Source organism: Salvelinus fontinalis, chromosome 3 (assembly GCF_029448725.1).
Source record: "Salvelinus fontinalis isolate EN_2023a chromosome 3, ASM2944872v1, whole genome shotgun sequence".
In the NCBI taxonomy this organism is placed as follows: domain Eukaryota; kingdom Metazoa; phylum Chordata; class Actinopteri; order Salmoniformes; family Salmonidae; genus Salvelinus; species Salvelinus fontinalis.
The window spans coordinates 15,052,511-15,066,602 of NC_074667.1; the positions used below are offsets into that span (position 1 = coordinate 15,052,511).

At 41.7% G+C, this 14,092-nt stretch overlaps 1 protein-coding gene across 1 annotated transcript in view; it reads right to left on the reverse strand.

The window, feature by feature from the left end:
• Window positions 1-14,092, reverse strand: part of slc29a1b (solute carrier family 29 member 1b) — a 55,257-nt gene that overhangs the window by 24,533 nt on the left and 16,632 nt on the right. Inside the window, exons 2-6 of the mRNA XM_055907487.1 lie at window positions 10,370-10,466; window positions 7,145-7,221; window positions 6,637-6,718; window positions 6,051-6,229; window positions 5,003-5,142 (exon numbers count right to left, since the gene is read on the reverse strand). Coding sequence (XP_055763462.1) covers window positions 5,003-5,142; window positions 6,051-6,229; window positions 6,637-6,718; window positions 7,145-7,170 — 427 coding nt within the window. The 5' untranslated portion in view covers window positions 7,171-7,221; window positions 10,370-10,466. The remainder of the gene's footprint in view (window positions 1-5,002; window positions 5,143-6,050; window positions 6,230-6,636; window positions 6,719-7,144; window positions 7,222-10,369; window positions 10,467-14,092) is intronic.

Sequence of the window (14,092 nt, forward strand, 5' to 3'; positions counted from 1 at the left end):
CTGCGGAATGGGTGTGATGCTGGGGGCTGCAGGGCCTGGGTTAACCTCTACATCACCAGAGGAACAGAGGAGGAGTAGAATAAGAGTACGACTAAAGGCTAAAAGAACTGGTCTTCTAGTGCGTTCGGAACAGAGAGTAAAGGGTGCAGGTTTCTGGGAACGGAAGGATAGATTCAAGGCACAATGTATAGACAAGTGTATGATAGGACGTGAGTACAGTGGAGGTAAGCCTAGGCATTGAGTGACGATGAGAGAGGTTTTGTCTCTAGGAGCACCATTTAAACCAGATGCGGCCACCGCATGTGTGTGTGTTGGGGGGGGGGGGGGGGGGGGCTAGCTAAGGCATATTGAGCAGGGCTGGAGGCTCTGCAGTGAAATAAGACAATAATTACTAACCAAAACAGCAATAGACAAGCCATATTTACATTAGGGAGAGGAATGTGTAACCGAGTAATCATAGGGTCCAGTGAGTAGCTAGGCGAGCTGGAGGCACGGAGATTCAGACAGCTAGCAGGCCGGGGCAAGCAGCAGGCTAGCAGATGGGCCTCAGGGGGACGTCGCAACTGGGGAGCCTGTTGTAACCCCCTCGAACGGTTACGTCAGCAGACCAGTCGTGGTGGATCGGCGAGGTAATTGAAGCCCAGGAATTGCTTAATAGATCTATTCGGCTAGATGGGCCTAGATTCGAGGCCAGCTCCAGGCTAACTGGGGCTTGCTTTGGGACAGAGATATTAGCCAGGAGTAGCCACTCGGAAAGCAGCTAGCTAACTGTGATGATCTGGAGTAAAGGTTCAGAGCTTGTGGTAGGAATCCGGAGATATGGTGGAGAAAAGCAGTCCGACATGCTCTTGGTTGATATTGCGCTGTGCAGGCTGGCAGGAGTTGACCGGGCTGAAGCTGGCAGATGTCCCAGTTAACGGCGATGGCTAACTGACATCTAGCTAGTAGCTGGCTAGCTTGAAGGGGGTTACGGTTCTAAAGTATAAAAAATTGCAGATTCATACCGCATTGGATGAGGCGGGTTGCAGGAGAGTATGTTCAGTCCGTAGATGGAAAAATGTGATAAAAAATATATACGAAGAAAGAAACGATATATACAAGGGACGGGACAAGACAATCAAAACATCCCACTGCTACGCCATCTTGGATTCCCTAATATATTCTTGATATTCTTCTTAGGGCTAGACCCCTTTTTTCTCCACTTCCTGTCTGAATAACGTGCCCAAAGTAAACTGCCTGTAGCTCAGGCCCTGAAGCCAGGATATGCATATAACTGGTACCATTGGTAAGAAAACACTTTGAAGTCTGTAGAAATGTTAAAATAATGTAGGAGAATATAATACAATAGATATGGTAGGAGAAAATCCAAAGAAAAACCAACCAGAATAATTTTTTTGAGAGACCATCCTCTTCGAATTGCAAGAGAAAGTTCATATTGAAAATTAGCTCCCTGGATACAATTCCTATGGCTTCCACAGGGTGTCAGCAGTCTTCGTTCAAGGTTTCAGGCTTGTAACTACAAAAACGAGAAGGAAATATCAGCTTTAGTAGAGGGACACAGTCTTGGAAATTCGTGTTTGTGCGCGCCATGAAGACATTATGCACCTGCTAAAATCGGTTTCCTATTGAACATACTTCTTTCTGAAATAAATATTATAGTTTGATTACATTTTAAGGTATCTGAGGAGTAAATAGAAACGTATTTTGACTTATTGAAACAAAGTTTAGGGGTAGGTTTTCGGATTCCTTTTTCTGCAAGTTGAACGAGTGGATTTCTCAAATCAATGGCGCCAAGTATAAACAGACCTTTTGGGATATAAAGAAGGATTTTATCTAACAAAACGACACTACATGTTATAGCTGGGACCCGTTGGATGATACATCAGAGGAAGATTTTCAAATAGTAAGTGAATATTTAATCGTTATTTGTGAATGTATGACACCTGTGCCAGTAAATATTTGATGTGGGGCGCCGTCCTCAAACAATCGCATGGCATGTTTTCGCTGTAATAGCTACTGTAAATCGGACAGTGCAGTTAGATTAACAATAATTTAAGCTTTCAGCTGATATAAGACACTTATATGTACATAAATGTTTAAAATCCATAATTTTTATGATTATTTATTTGAATTGCTAGCTAGCGGGACTCCTATCCCTAAGAAGATTCTTAAGATATATGTGTTGACTGAATATAAGCAGCAAGTGATGTCTGCTAAATAATGGGGCAGTTATATACTGTAGCCTCTGCACCTACTGTACATAAAGATGAGTTACTCATTCATTCATGGCTTTGGATCAAAATAAATAAGTACCAACATTCTTTCTGATAGTCTTTAATTAAAAAATGTTTTGACTGTCCGCCTCATGACCTCAAACTGTACCATTTTGTTTCTCTCCGTCGCCCACACGCACTTTAAACATTTGGATAATAATACATTTTAAAGCATATTGAAGACAGAAGTCGGCTCTTAATGAGTTCCGAGAGCCGATCTGTTATCCAATGATTATTATTAACCCTGCATTATAATTATATAAAAGCCCCTTAGATATTCTCCCAGGGCAGATTTGCCATAAAAAGCACACATTTGTAAATCCCAAACTCTAATAAAAGTAATTAGAAAGGTAGATACAAAAGGTAGTAATCAAGTGACATGGCCAAACTTTAATCGACTGAAAATAGAAGTGATTAGAAAAATTCCCGACAATTGATTGTATAATAAAACATAAAAAAATACATATATAAAATATTTTCCCAATCGAAAAATACATCTACAAATATGTTAATTTATTATAATCCATAAGAATTTACAAGGACGCACTGCAGCCTGCACGTAGCCCAGATAGGTTACTTGAACTAACGCGCAGTGGACCTGCAGTCCTAAGTTATTTTACTGTATATCCTACAAACATCGCTTCCAGCTGCCTCATGGTGCCGATTTGACATATTCAATAATTATCAAAAAAAATCCTCCTGTGACGAAAGGGGTTTGAACATCTGCATGCATCCTAATAGCAACAGTGGCATTACCCAAGTGAGTGCTACACAAGTGGTAGTGCAAGACTAAATGTCTACAAAGGAGCATGACAAGGTGCGCAGCTGAAGCTACTGACCTGTCTGTCTCTGACTTCGACCAGCTGTGATCAAGATGCTCCGTCCACTCAGACCATCGATGCTTCCTTTGCTCATATACCCAAACAACTCTCTGGTCCATGATCTCTTCAGACCTCTTTATTTTCATGATTAGCCTGATTTTATTCTTCTTGAACTGCCTGTACACGCAATTCAGCTTTTAGCTGCCATATACTGTATACTGAAATAAAGCTAAACTCAGTAATAGTTATCCTGCTAGTTGTGAATCAGTGGAGGCTGCTGAGGGGGGGACGGCTTATAATAATGGCTGGAACGGAGTAAATGGAATGGCATCAAACACGTGTTTGATGACATCTGTGAGGGAAAAAATATGTATTTACCTGATTTATTTGATATTAATGGGTAACAATTCATATTTAACTAATAGTAAGACATTTCTGCTCTACTAGTGTCTGTGTTTTTATGGTCTCCACTCCGCTAATCTGGGCGTATGGTCACCAGAGATGGGCTTGACCTGACAAATTAGTTAAAGACTGCATTACATAGACAAGAATGTGTTTTACTAGAGATAGCTTAGGAGTAGAACGATCCCTCATTGTCTCAAAATCATCCTTCCATCTGGGAAACTAAATCAGGGTGGGGTTAAGACAACAACCCACGTGCAGATAACGACAGGATGAACCCAGAGTGGCTTATGATGCCCCAATCTGCATGGGATGTGTGGATCCAATCATGACTAAGCATTTTTTGTGTCAGCTATATATAGTATTCTGCATTTGTGTAAAGATTAGGTTACTCGGTCCAACACTCAAGGGTGTGGGGTCGACCACGCTCACTATTGCAATAATTAATCGATATTGAATAAAGATGACTGTTTGAAGAAATGACAAATGTAACAGTATAACTTTAAACCGTCCCCTCGCCCCGACACAGGCGCGAACCAGGGACCCTCTGCACACATCAACAACGGTCGCCCACGAAGCATCGTTACCCATCGCTCCACAAAGGCCACGGCCCTTGCAGAGCAAGGGGCAACACTACTTAAGTCTCAGAGCAAGTGACGTAACTGATTGAAATGCTACTAGCGCGTACCCGCTAACTAGCTAGCCATTTCACATCCGTTACACTCACCCCCCTTTCAACCTCCTTCTTTTCCACAGCAACCAGTGATCCGGGTCAACAGCATCAATGTAACAGTATAACTTTAAACCGTCCCCTCGCCCCGACACGGGCGCGAACCAGGGACCCTCTGCACACATCAACAACGGTTGCCCACGAAGCACGGTCGTTACCCATCGCTCCACAAAGGCCGAGGCCCTTGCAGAGCAAGGGGCAACACTACTTAAGTCTCAGAGCAAGTGACGTAACTGATTGAAATGCTACTAGCGCGTACCCGCTAACTAGCTAGCCATTTCACATCCGTTACACAAAGTCTCTCTCACTTGATTAGAATATTCCACGACACATCCCACCTATTCCACTCCAGCCATTACCACGAGCTCATTTTCCCCAATCAAAGTGCCACCAACTTCCTGCGTTGTGAATTCCCCCCAACATCGAATACCTTACTGTTGTACTTGTCATTCTTGCACTAACACTTGTCTTATCTTACTTGCACTGATTTTACAAATTGATGCTTTATTGAGGAATGTTATTATTTGCAATGACTGTGATATGTGGTTGTTCTATCTACCTTAGTTGAATGCACTGACTGTAAGTCACCCTGGATAAGAGCGTCTGCTAATGACCAAAATGTAAAGTCTTAAATAAAGACATACAACATTGAGGGTGCTGAGGCCTAGCTCTACTTTCAGGACAACTCAGAGGATTGAAGGGTAAAATATTTGACACGTTAAAAAGAGGGAGGAAGGAGGCAAAAAAGGGACACTAGAAAGGCCGGAAAAACTCACAGTTTATGATGACAATCTTGATCATGGTCAACGTGAAAAAGGGTAGGGGTGCCATCTCTATTTTAACCAAAATGGCTGTCAGAAGAAACACCACCAAAATCACTGCCAGGCTGCCCATGATCCGAAACTTCTGAGGAATCCTGTGAGTTAGAGAGTTGGAGAGTCTCAATCTTATGCTTACTACAAGTGTTTCTCCTGCCTAGTACCCTTTTCACACTACAGAGCAGAGCTGGGCCAAGCTGAAATGCAATGGCCTGGCTACGCATCCACTGTAGTTGCTGGAACCGTGCTAGAAAGGACAATGTGAAAAGAAAATATCTGCTCCAGTACAGTGCAGCTTGGGTCGGCACGATAGTGTAAAAAGTGTACAATCGTCTAAGTTGAACCCCAAAGGAAATCTAAACATGCCTGCTCAATACATGCACACATGATCATATTAGATGTCCAGCAAAAGATTAAAGTCCTACTCCAGTCAAAGATCGTCTATTATATTTGCAAGATACTTCTAGTGACTGCTCTAACAATGGAAATACATGTCCTTAAAGATGGAAGGCAGGCGGGAGGAGGAGAGATCAGGTGGGATCATTCTAGCCAAGGAGTGGTCCAAAACTTCACATTTGTTGATTTTTAGCAATTTTCACATATAACTTGATTGTGTGTTTTGGATAATTGTCTTGCTGCATGACCGAAACTACGCTTCAGCTCACAGACAGATGGCCTGACATTCTCCTGTAGAATTCTCTGATACAGAGCAGAATTCATGGTTCCTTCTATTAAGGCAAGTAGTCCAGGTACTAAGGCAACAAAGCATACCCACACCATCACACTCCCACCACCATGCTTGACTGTTGTTATGAGGTTCTGCAGTGTTTGGTTTTCGCCAGACATAACGGGACCCATCTCGCCCTTGTACATGACTGCATTTATACTTGGTATATTGTTTTTCAGCAGGAAAAGTTTAAATATAGCGGTAGTGCATCTTCGAGATGTAACTTTGGAGTAGTGCTTTAATGCATTAGGAAAGATGTGGGTGGGGTGGTGGACAAACCTTTGATGCAGGACTGAGTTGAGACAGGTGAAGGCCAGTAAAGGCACCATGGCACAAAGTGTCATTACGTTATTGAACTTGGCCTCCAAAAGGCTACGGTTGTCCCCTTCTCCCCCGGTCCCATTGCCTGACAGGTCGGTGCCCATTTGGGAGGGGTCTCTGAGACGGCTGCTAAAATACTGTAGAGACAGAGGACAGCCACTTCATTTTTGTTAATTGCTGATGTGTGGTGATAGTTCTGGCACAACATGTCTGCCATGCATTACCCTTGTGGGTGCTATCCATTTTTAGTGGATGAAATACAATAATGTATAAAATATACTATTATGTAAAGCACTTTGAGCATGCTATAAAATGCTATTTAATTTAAAACCATCATTAATTATTAGAATGAGTAGATTAGGGGTTATCAGTATTTCTGTTAATTATCATTGGCTATCAAGAAGATCTGAAAAGTAAGACTTGAGACATATTTAGAAATTGATACAGACATTTCACTAAAAGCTCTGGCATTGTATCGTTGAACTGTATTCTTTAATTATTCACACTCTTAAAGTAGATGATAAAAAAATATTGTGTGCTCTACCATGGTAGCTGTCATAAAGAAGTTCCATGGCAGGAGAGTTCCTAAGCCCAGCATGAAAAATATCAGCCACACGCCATTGTTTCTGTTGGATGACAGATGAGAGGAAACTAGGGTTACAGACTTTATTTGTAATTTGACAAAAAAATACCATATTATGTAGGCCCACAGAAATTATAAAGGTAGAATGGTATTTACTTGACTGTTGTGATACAAAATGTTGGGGGTTCAATTAGTCATTTCTGCGGGACTATGTGAAACCACTGGGGGAGCCCTGGACGTCTGACTGACCTCAAAGTGAGCACGCTAACCAAAGTCCCTAAAGATTTAACTCCCTTAGGGGAACTCGTAACACACTTCCAAACCAAAGGCTAACATAGCGGTTACATGACCATTTGGTGCAAAGAAGTAACCAAGTGTGTCACAGAAACTTGACACTGTATCTGTCAAATTGTCAAAATGTGAAGATGTCACCATACACATTGAACACATAAAGGAGGCTGCTACTCACTTGTCTTTTGGCTCGTGGACGGACATGATTTATCTTCAGTGATTACTATCACCCTTTTCCACACTTCAGCACCAAACCTGAAAGAAATAGTAATGTCAAGGAATTACAAGAAAACAAACTCATATTATTGCATGTTATTTTATCAACTACATTAGAGAAAAAAGACAAAGAGGGTTTTAGGAACTTAAACTGGGTTAGTGGAATAAAAAATCATATTTTAATGAATATGGGGCTATGAGATCTGAAAACTAGGGTTAGACTACATTTCCACAGTGCTGAAACTTCAATTGAATGACTGAAATGAAGATCTGCTGACTCTTTGGATGCTATTCAGTAGCATACTGACTAATAGCCTAGGCTACAGTTTTTTTGCTCTTGTACAATGTAAGATTGATATTCTTAATATTACCAAACATCGAGGCATTAGACAGAGAGCATCATGCAATGTGATAATGAGAGAAAAAAAACTTACAGCAACAGACTCAGTGTCATCAACTACCCATTTCCTAGACAGTTGTCAAGATCTTCTTATTTTTTAAAGTTGAGAGGTAGGCTAATGGACATTCTAAGAATTCAGATGTTGACTCCTCCCAAAATCAGGGAAGCCCTCACTCCTCCAAGCGCAACTTTGTGTGCGTTTCAGCGCCTTAAAGTGACTAACTGGAGCTATGTCTAATCTGCCCCACAGCCTCCCGACACGCTTTTCCATATTCCCCACACTACGTGGAAGAGAGCTGTGATGTATCAAAATAACAACTTAAAATGAATGAGCTACATTATTTTTCTCTATCTGCTTAATAATTGTATGGGCCTCATTACATTTTCATTGGGATCTGTAGGCTATAGCATCTCACAAGGTAGCCTACTGTGTTCAGTCTTAGGACAATACTGGTCAGAATGGATGGTCTGATTAGGTTAATCATTCTAACAATGTGCAATTCAACCTTATCAATAACTTCCTTCCTTCACCTTTTTCATTGCCCTGTGTCTCTGGGTCAAAATTAATGAGAACCACACCTCCCTGTCTCTCTCTATCGCTCTTTCTTTCTGTCCCTCTCTCTCTCTGTCCCTCTCTCTCTCTCTGTCCCTCTGTCCCTTTCTCTCTCCCTGTCCCTCTCTCCCTCTCTCTCTCTCTCTGTCCCTCCCTCTCTCTCTCTGTCCCTCCCTCTCTCTCTCTGTCCCTCCCTCTCTCAGGCATGCACGTTCACAGAACTTTTTTCTTTAAAAAACATCTCCTTTTCTCAAATTTAGCCTAGGTCTTGTGTTCCTCTGGTTAGTAAATGCAACAAAAGCACAATGCAACTCATCACTCACTAAACTGATTGTGTAATGGTCTGGGTGTAGCTGGTGCAGAGGAATCAGGCGCAGGACAGCAGAGATGAGTAATAAAAGTAACTTTTCTCAAAATTACCAAATACATGAAGTAATACCAAGCCCACACAAAAGGACCAAAATATATAAAACAAACACGCACAAAAACCATGGGGAAAACAGAGGGTTAAATAATGAACATGTAATTGGGGAATTGAATCCAGGTGTGTAAAACAAAGACAAAACAAATGGAAAATGAAAAGTGGATCAGCGATTGCTTGAAGTCCGGTGACGTCGACCGCCGAACAAACAAGGATAGGGACTGACTTCGGCGGAAGTCGTGACAGATTGTTTAAGCCTACATTGTAGAGTGGGTTTAGGCTTGTCTTGCCTTATTATCACCCCTAAACCCCCCTGGGAGAATAGCCTATAGCCTATTTGCCTTCAATACATATCATCATTCATCATTCACATCATACATTCATTTGCATGTCTGAGTGTTGCAGGTCAAGTGATGAACAGATTAACATGTAAGTAGAATGTGAGTAGAATTCTGTCTGTGTAGAGAGAGTTAGAGCAGCTAAAGGGGGCTCAAACCTATATGATCCTATGGTGCAGAGGCAAGTGCTCTACTCCCTGCACCTAAGGGACTTGAGCATCAGCAGTAGAGCACTCACATATGTCATGCTACACATGTATCAAGACAATTATGTGTTGCGCAAAAGTACTGTGCATGTAGTAGGCTAGGCTATATTGATCAGTCAGACAGGGTGCAGATGTAAAAATCTTAACAAATAGTTTAGGTGTATAAACGCAATAACCCTACCCTCCAAGCCTTTAAACATTACACGGTAAGCAAAGGAATATAGAGCCCACAATCATTTGATCAACCAATAGCCTACATATAGCCTTGTCTACACTTTGCAAAATCAGGAAAGCTCTCTCTTAAAAACACATGAACTGTGCACTAAAATCCGAATGCATTGTTGGTCTACAGCACACAGTACACTGTACAATGACGTGCAAGGCATCAATGTTGCATAATTCTACATACATTTTCCTGGCGCAGTTGTATTTACACAGACCTTAGCTCCAAATCAAACATATACAACTATCTCAAGTCAGTAGGAGTAGTCATGTCTGACGCAACAGCATGGAATGATGTTGCTGGCAGGTTTGAGTTGAGTGAAAGCTGTGTGAGGTTAAGCTAGGAGTTCGGCCTACATTAAGGAATTGAACTCTGGATAAGATCCCATGTGATATCAGAAATAAATAAGTATGAGGGGTTGCTTTGCAAAGACAGGTGGCAGTCCTTGTGAAATATCAAAATGTGTTAGCTCAACGATGGACGAATGCCACACCCAAGCAAAATAACCTTTGCCCTATTGAATAAAAGGTACATGCAGTACAAGTTTTTGTGAAAGTAAGTAGAGCTTTTTTGAAAGAAAACCTCAAATCATGAGGGAGGCCCTCCTAATCTTTTTTAATCCAAACTGAGATGCATAGTAGCCAGATAATGGCTAGGCTATCTTAGAGAATCTTAAGTGATGAGCAATTGTGGTTGATCTTGCCTATTCAAAGACTAATACAAAAAAGGTAGGCCTAATATTTAATAAAGGGCCTAATCTTTTAAATAATTTAAGTAGCCTAATCTTTAACATAGGTGCTATTGTGTTCTTAGCATTGGCCAGTTTTGGTCTCTAACCTCCTCCCTATAGGCTGTTTCATCGGGGTCGGTGAACAGGCTAACACATGTTGACACTGTTGTGTCGTCAGCAAACTTAATGATGGTGTTGGAGTCGTTCTTGGCTACGCAGTAATGGGGAAACAGGGAGTACAGGAGGGGACTAAGCACGCACCCCTGAGTGGCCCAGGTGTTTTCAGGATCAGCGTGGCAGTTGTGTTGTTACCTACCCTTACCACCTGGGGGCGGCCCGTCAGGAAGTCCAGGATCCAGTTGCAGATGGAGGTGTTTAGTCCCAGGGTCAGCACTATAGTGTTGAACGTTGAGCTGTAGTCAATAAACAACAAGTCAGAATAAGACAGTCTGCTAAATTACCAAAATGTAAATGCACATTTGTGTGTATAGGCCTGTTCTTTGTCATCTAGGTAATTTTATCAGTTTAAACTTAGGCTACCAGATATGTCAGCAGATATGTCCTACAGTATTTAGACCCAATTGAATTAAGATATTGTGCAAAAACACACTGTCACTCTTCTTTACAAAATATGATTGAGGGTTCAAATGAGAACCACTAAGCTTGAGCTCCAGCTGAAGATAGTGGGGTTATTTTGAAGAATAATTTAGGCTACTGTCATGTTAGGCTAATTATTATTGCTGATGACAAGCATACCGATAACATCATGCAGTCACCACCATGATTGAAAATATGAAGAGTGGTTCTCAGGGATGTGTATCGTTGGATTTGCCCCAAACAAAATGATTTGTATTCAGGGCAAAAAGCTTATTTCTTTTCACTCTGTAATTTATGTTAGTATTGTGGAGTAACTACAATGTTATTGATGAAACCTCAGTTATCTCCTAACTGCCTGTCGGCCCACCTGTCTGTATCTGTTTGGTTGTCTGCCTAACTGCCCGGGGGACTGTCATGACCTGGCATATGAAATTTGAAGTCAATAGACCCAAAAGCATTTTTGACCTCCATTGGACACAATGCTCTTGCAGTTCTAGAAACCAAGAGCCTTGTTATGAATTATTGAATGAATTCTGAAAATAAATACTGTCTGTCTGCCAGCCTACCTAACTGTTTGCCTGTTTCTCTGCCTGTCTGTGTCTGTCTGTCAGCTTGTCTAACGGCCTGTCTGCCTAACAGCCTGCCTCTGTCTGCCTGTGTCTGTCTGTCTGTCTGTGAGAGTGAGAAGAGGGAGAGATGAGAGGAGGGGGAGGCAAGGAAAAAGGAGGGAGCGAGAATGGAGGGGGAGGAGAGAGATAAAAGGGGGAGAGTGAAGGAGGGGGAGAAGGTGGGATGGGAGAGAGAAGAGTGTACGAGATGAGAGGAGGGGGAAGGAAAGAAGGAGGGAGAGAAAACTAAGGGGGATGAGAGAAAGAGTAGGGGAGAGTGAGGGAGTGGGAGAGAGTGATGGGTAGAGGGTGAAGGAGGGAGGGGGAGAGCGAGGACGGAGGGAAGAGAGTCAACAGACAGACAGAGGTGGGAGAGAGAGAGATGAGAGGGGGGGCAGGGAAAGGAGGGAGAGAGAATGGATGGGGAGGAAGGAGAAAGAAGGGGAGAGTGAGGGAAGGGGACGGTGAGGGAGAGGGTGAAGGAGGGACGGGGAGAGAGAGGAGGTCGAAAAGAGGGAGATGAGGAGGTCGAGGGAGGGAAAGAAGAAAGTAGAGAGAATGGAGGGGGGATGAGGGAGAGAGAAAGAGAGAGAGAGAAGGGGAGAGTGAGTTAGAGAGGGGAGAGAGAGGGGGAAGTGAAAGAGGAGGGAGAAAGAAGAGAATGAGTGTGGATAACGAGGAGGGAAGCACTTTGCAAAAATGGTCCATCCCAGGAGATATCTTTACATTACATATTTTTTAAATTCTGGAGCAGGGGTTCCCAAAATGTTTCACTCAGCATTGGGGAACATCCCACCGCCTGAGCTATTTTTACACATTTTGTCATGGGGTGCAGATAAAATGTTGCAGTTAGAAAGTCGTTTTGTGCCGTTTAAAGCTATTTTTCTTGCAATTCTATACATTGTGTCATGTTTAATATGCATTCATGTTATATTTGAGTGACTCGAAAATTACTACAAAATATGTGGGCTAAAAAACCTAGCAAGAAAATGTTAGCTGACATGGGCTAGTTGATCTGGACATTTCTATGAATAGCTCTCTAAAGGTATGCAATGACTGACATGACAAGACGAAAACTGATGATGCACTACACAATTTCGAAATTGCACCTTGTGCATTCTACTGTTACAACTTTTAAGAGTAAGATGAAAGCCGGACTGAGTTAGCCCCCCTGCAGACCCCTCTCGCTCCACAGTTTGGGAACCACTGGTCTAGAGAATACAGATCATTTCCAATGCATATTTTAAGATTTGTGGACATGCACCATATGCTGACAAATTCTGAATCCAGATGCGTCTTTTAGATATATATAATATTACTCAGAATATCACACATGGACATTTCCTGATATGGACTCAGAACTGATATTTGAAAATAAAAGAAACCTTAACCTGACAACAAATGATATATTGGCAAAACAAACTCACAGTTAAAACTAGGTAAATAAATAAACACATCTAGCAATGGCACAATGAAGTCACAGTCAATTGTGTGGCGACAACGGTTGCTCAGAATCGTATCCCTCTAACCCACAGTCCTCTCAGCACCTTCAAGATATGAAAATTATCTTGGCTGAGGTCCATATCCAGATCTTGATATGCTAAAGCACATTTTCTGGTGCATTTCTGAGTTTTCAGCACATGCTCAATAATTTGACAATGTGAAATCCATATTTTTCTTACACGCACAAATCATTTGTGGATTCCCTCCGGATATCATACATGGTATGGCCGGATATTGACTCATTAGACATAAGCTTATGTGGACATCTTATTAAAAAAAATATATACTGACAGTAGGCCTACATAGTATATCTGTGACTCGTTTCAGGAAACTAGGCATATGTCGCGCGTCACTACTTCACGGGAGAGCCATTTGAATGTAAAAATGTGTTTTTTGCAGAAATACTTTCTGGAACATGTGAACTTTCATGTGCCTTAATCACAAACTTGTATGCCATCTGTAAATATGAATACAATTGTTAAGTTACGAGCCTAGTTGGTTTAGCCATGGAAAAGGACAGGAACCTTTCCGCTAGCCATGATTGACTGAGATAATGGACACGCTTCTGTCTATAACATGAGCTGGTCAGTATGTGTAGGTAATCCTTTCTAACACAGATTTTTTTATATATCACATAGTAGAACTGCAAAAGTGTTTCTTTCCACTTTCTGGAGAACCAAGTTTTGAAATCAGTGGAATGTCCGGTGGAATTAGAGTATGATAGCTAAGGAGATGGAGAAAATGATGGCGTTTGACTGCAAATATGCAGAGGGAGTCGAAAAGAGAAAACACAGAAGGCTGTAGAATAAAACACATGTCTCCAGATTACATCTTCAAACTAAGGGCAACCATGGCATCCGTGACAGAGAGGGAGAAGTGTCCATCCATGTATACGGGTAAGATAGTCTAGCTAGCTACATTTTCAGATATTACATGTTTCTAATTTTGTCAGAAAGTCATTTCATTTCAATTTAAAGCGTACTTTTAGCTAGCTAGCTCACTTTAGCTGCCTGTCTCACTAGCTAACATTACGTGTATGATCTGTGTAGTAATATTATTCATATTTCAGAGCTATTTGCATTGCTAGTTATAGCTTAATGTTAGCTAGCAAACACTGAACCTGGTTTGTTAGTTACATGCAGATTCATGCAGGGTAGTAACTTTATGAGTTGGGATTATGGTTGATTGTTTAGCTATCTAGCTACATGTCTAAACAAAAGACTCCACTATGCAAGTTACCATTTCAATACAATGTTCATGATGTCACTGCAACAGCTGTTGATAGACGTAGCTGGTAAATTCACAGAATAACTGACTAATTTACAAACGCT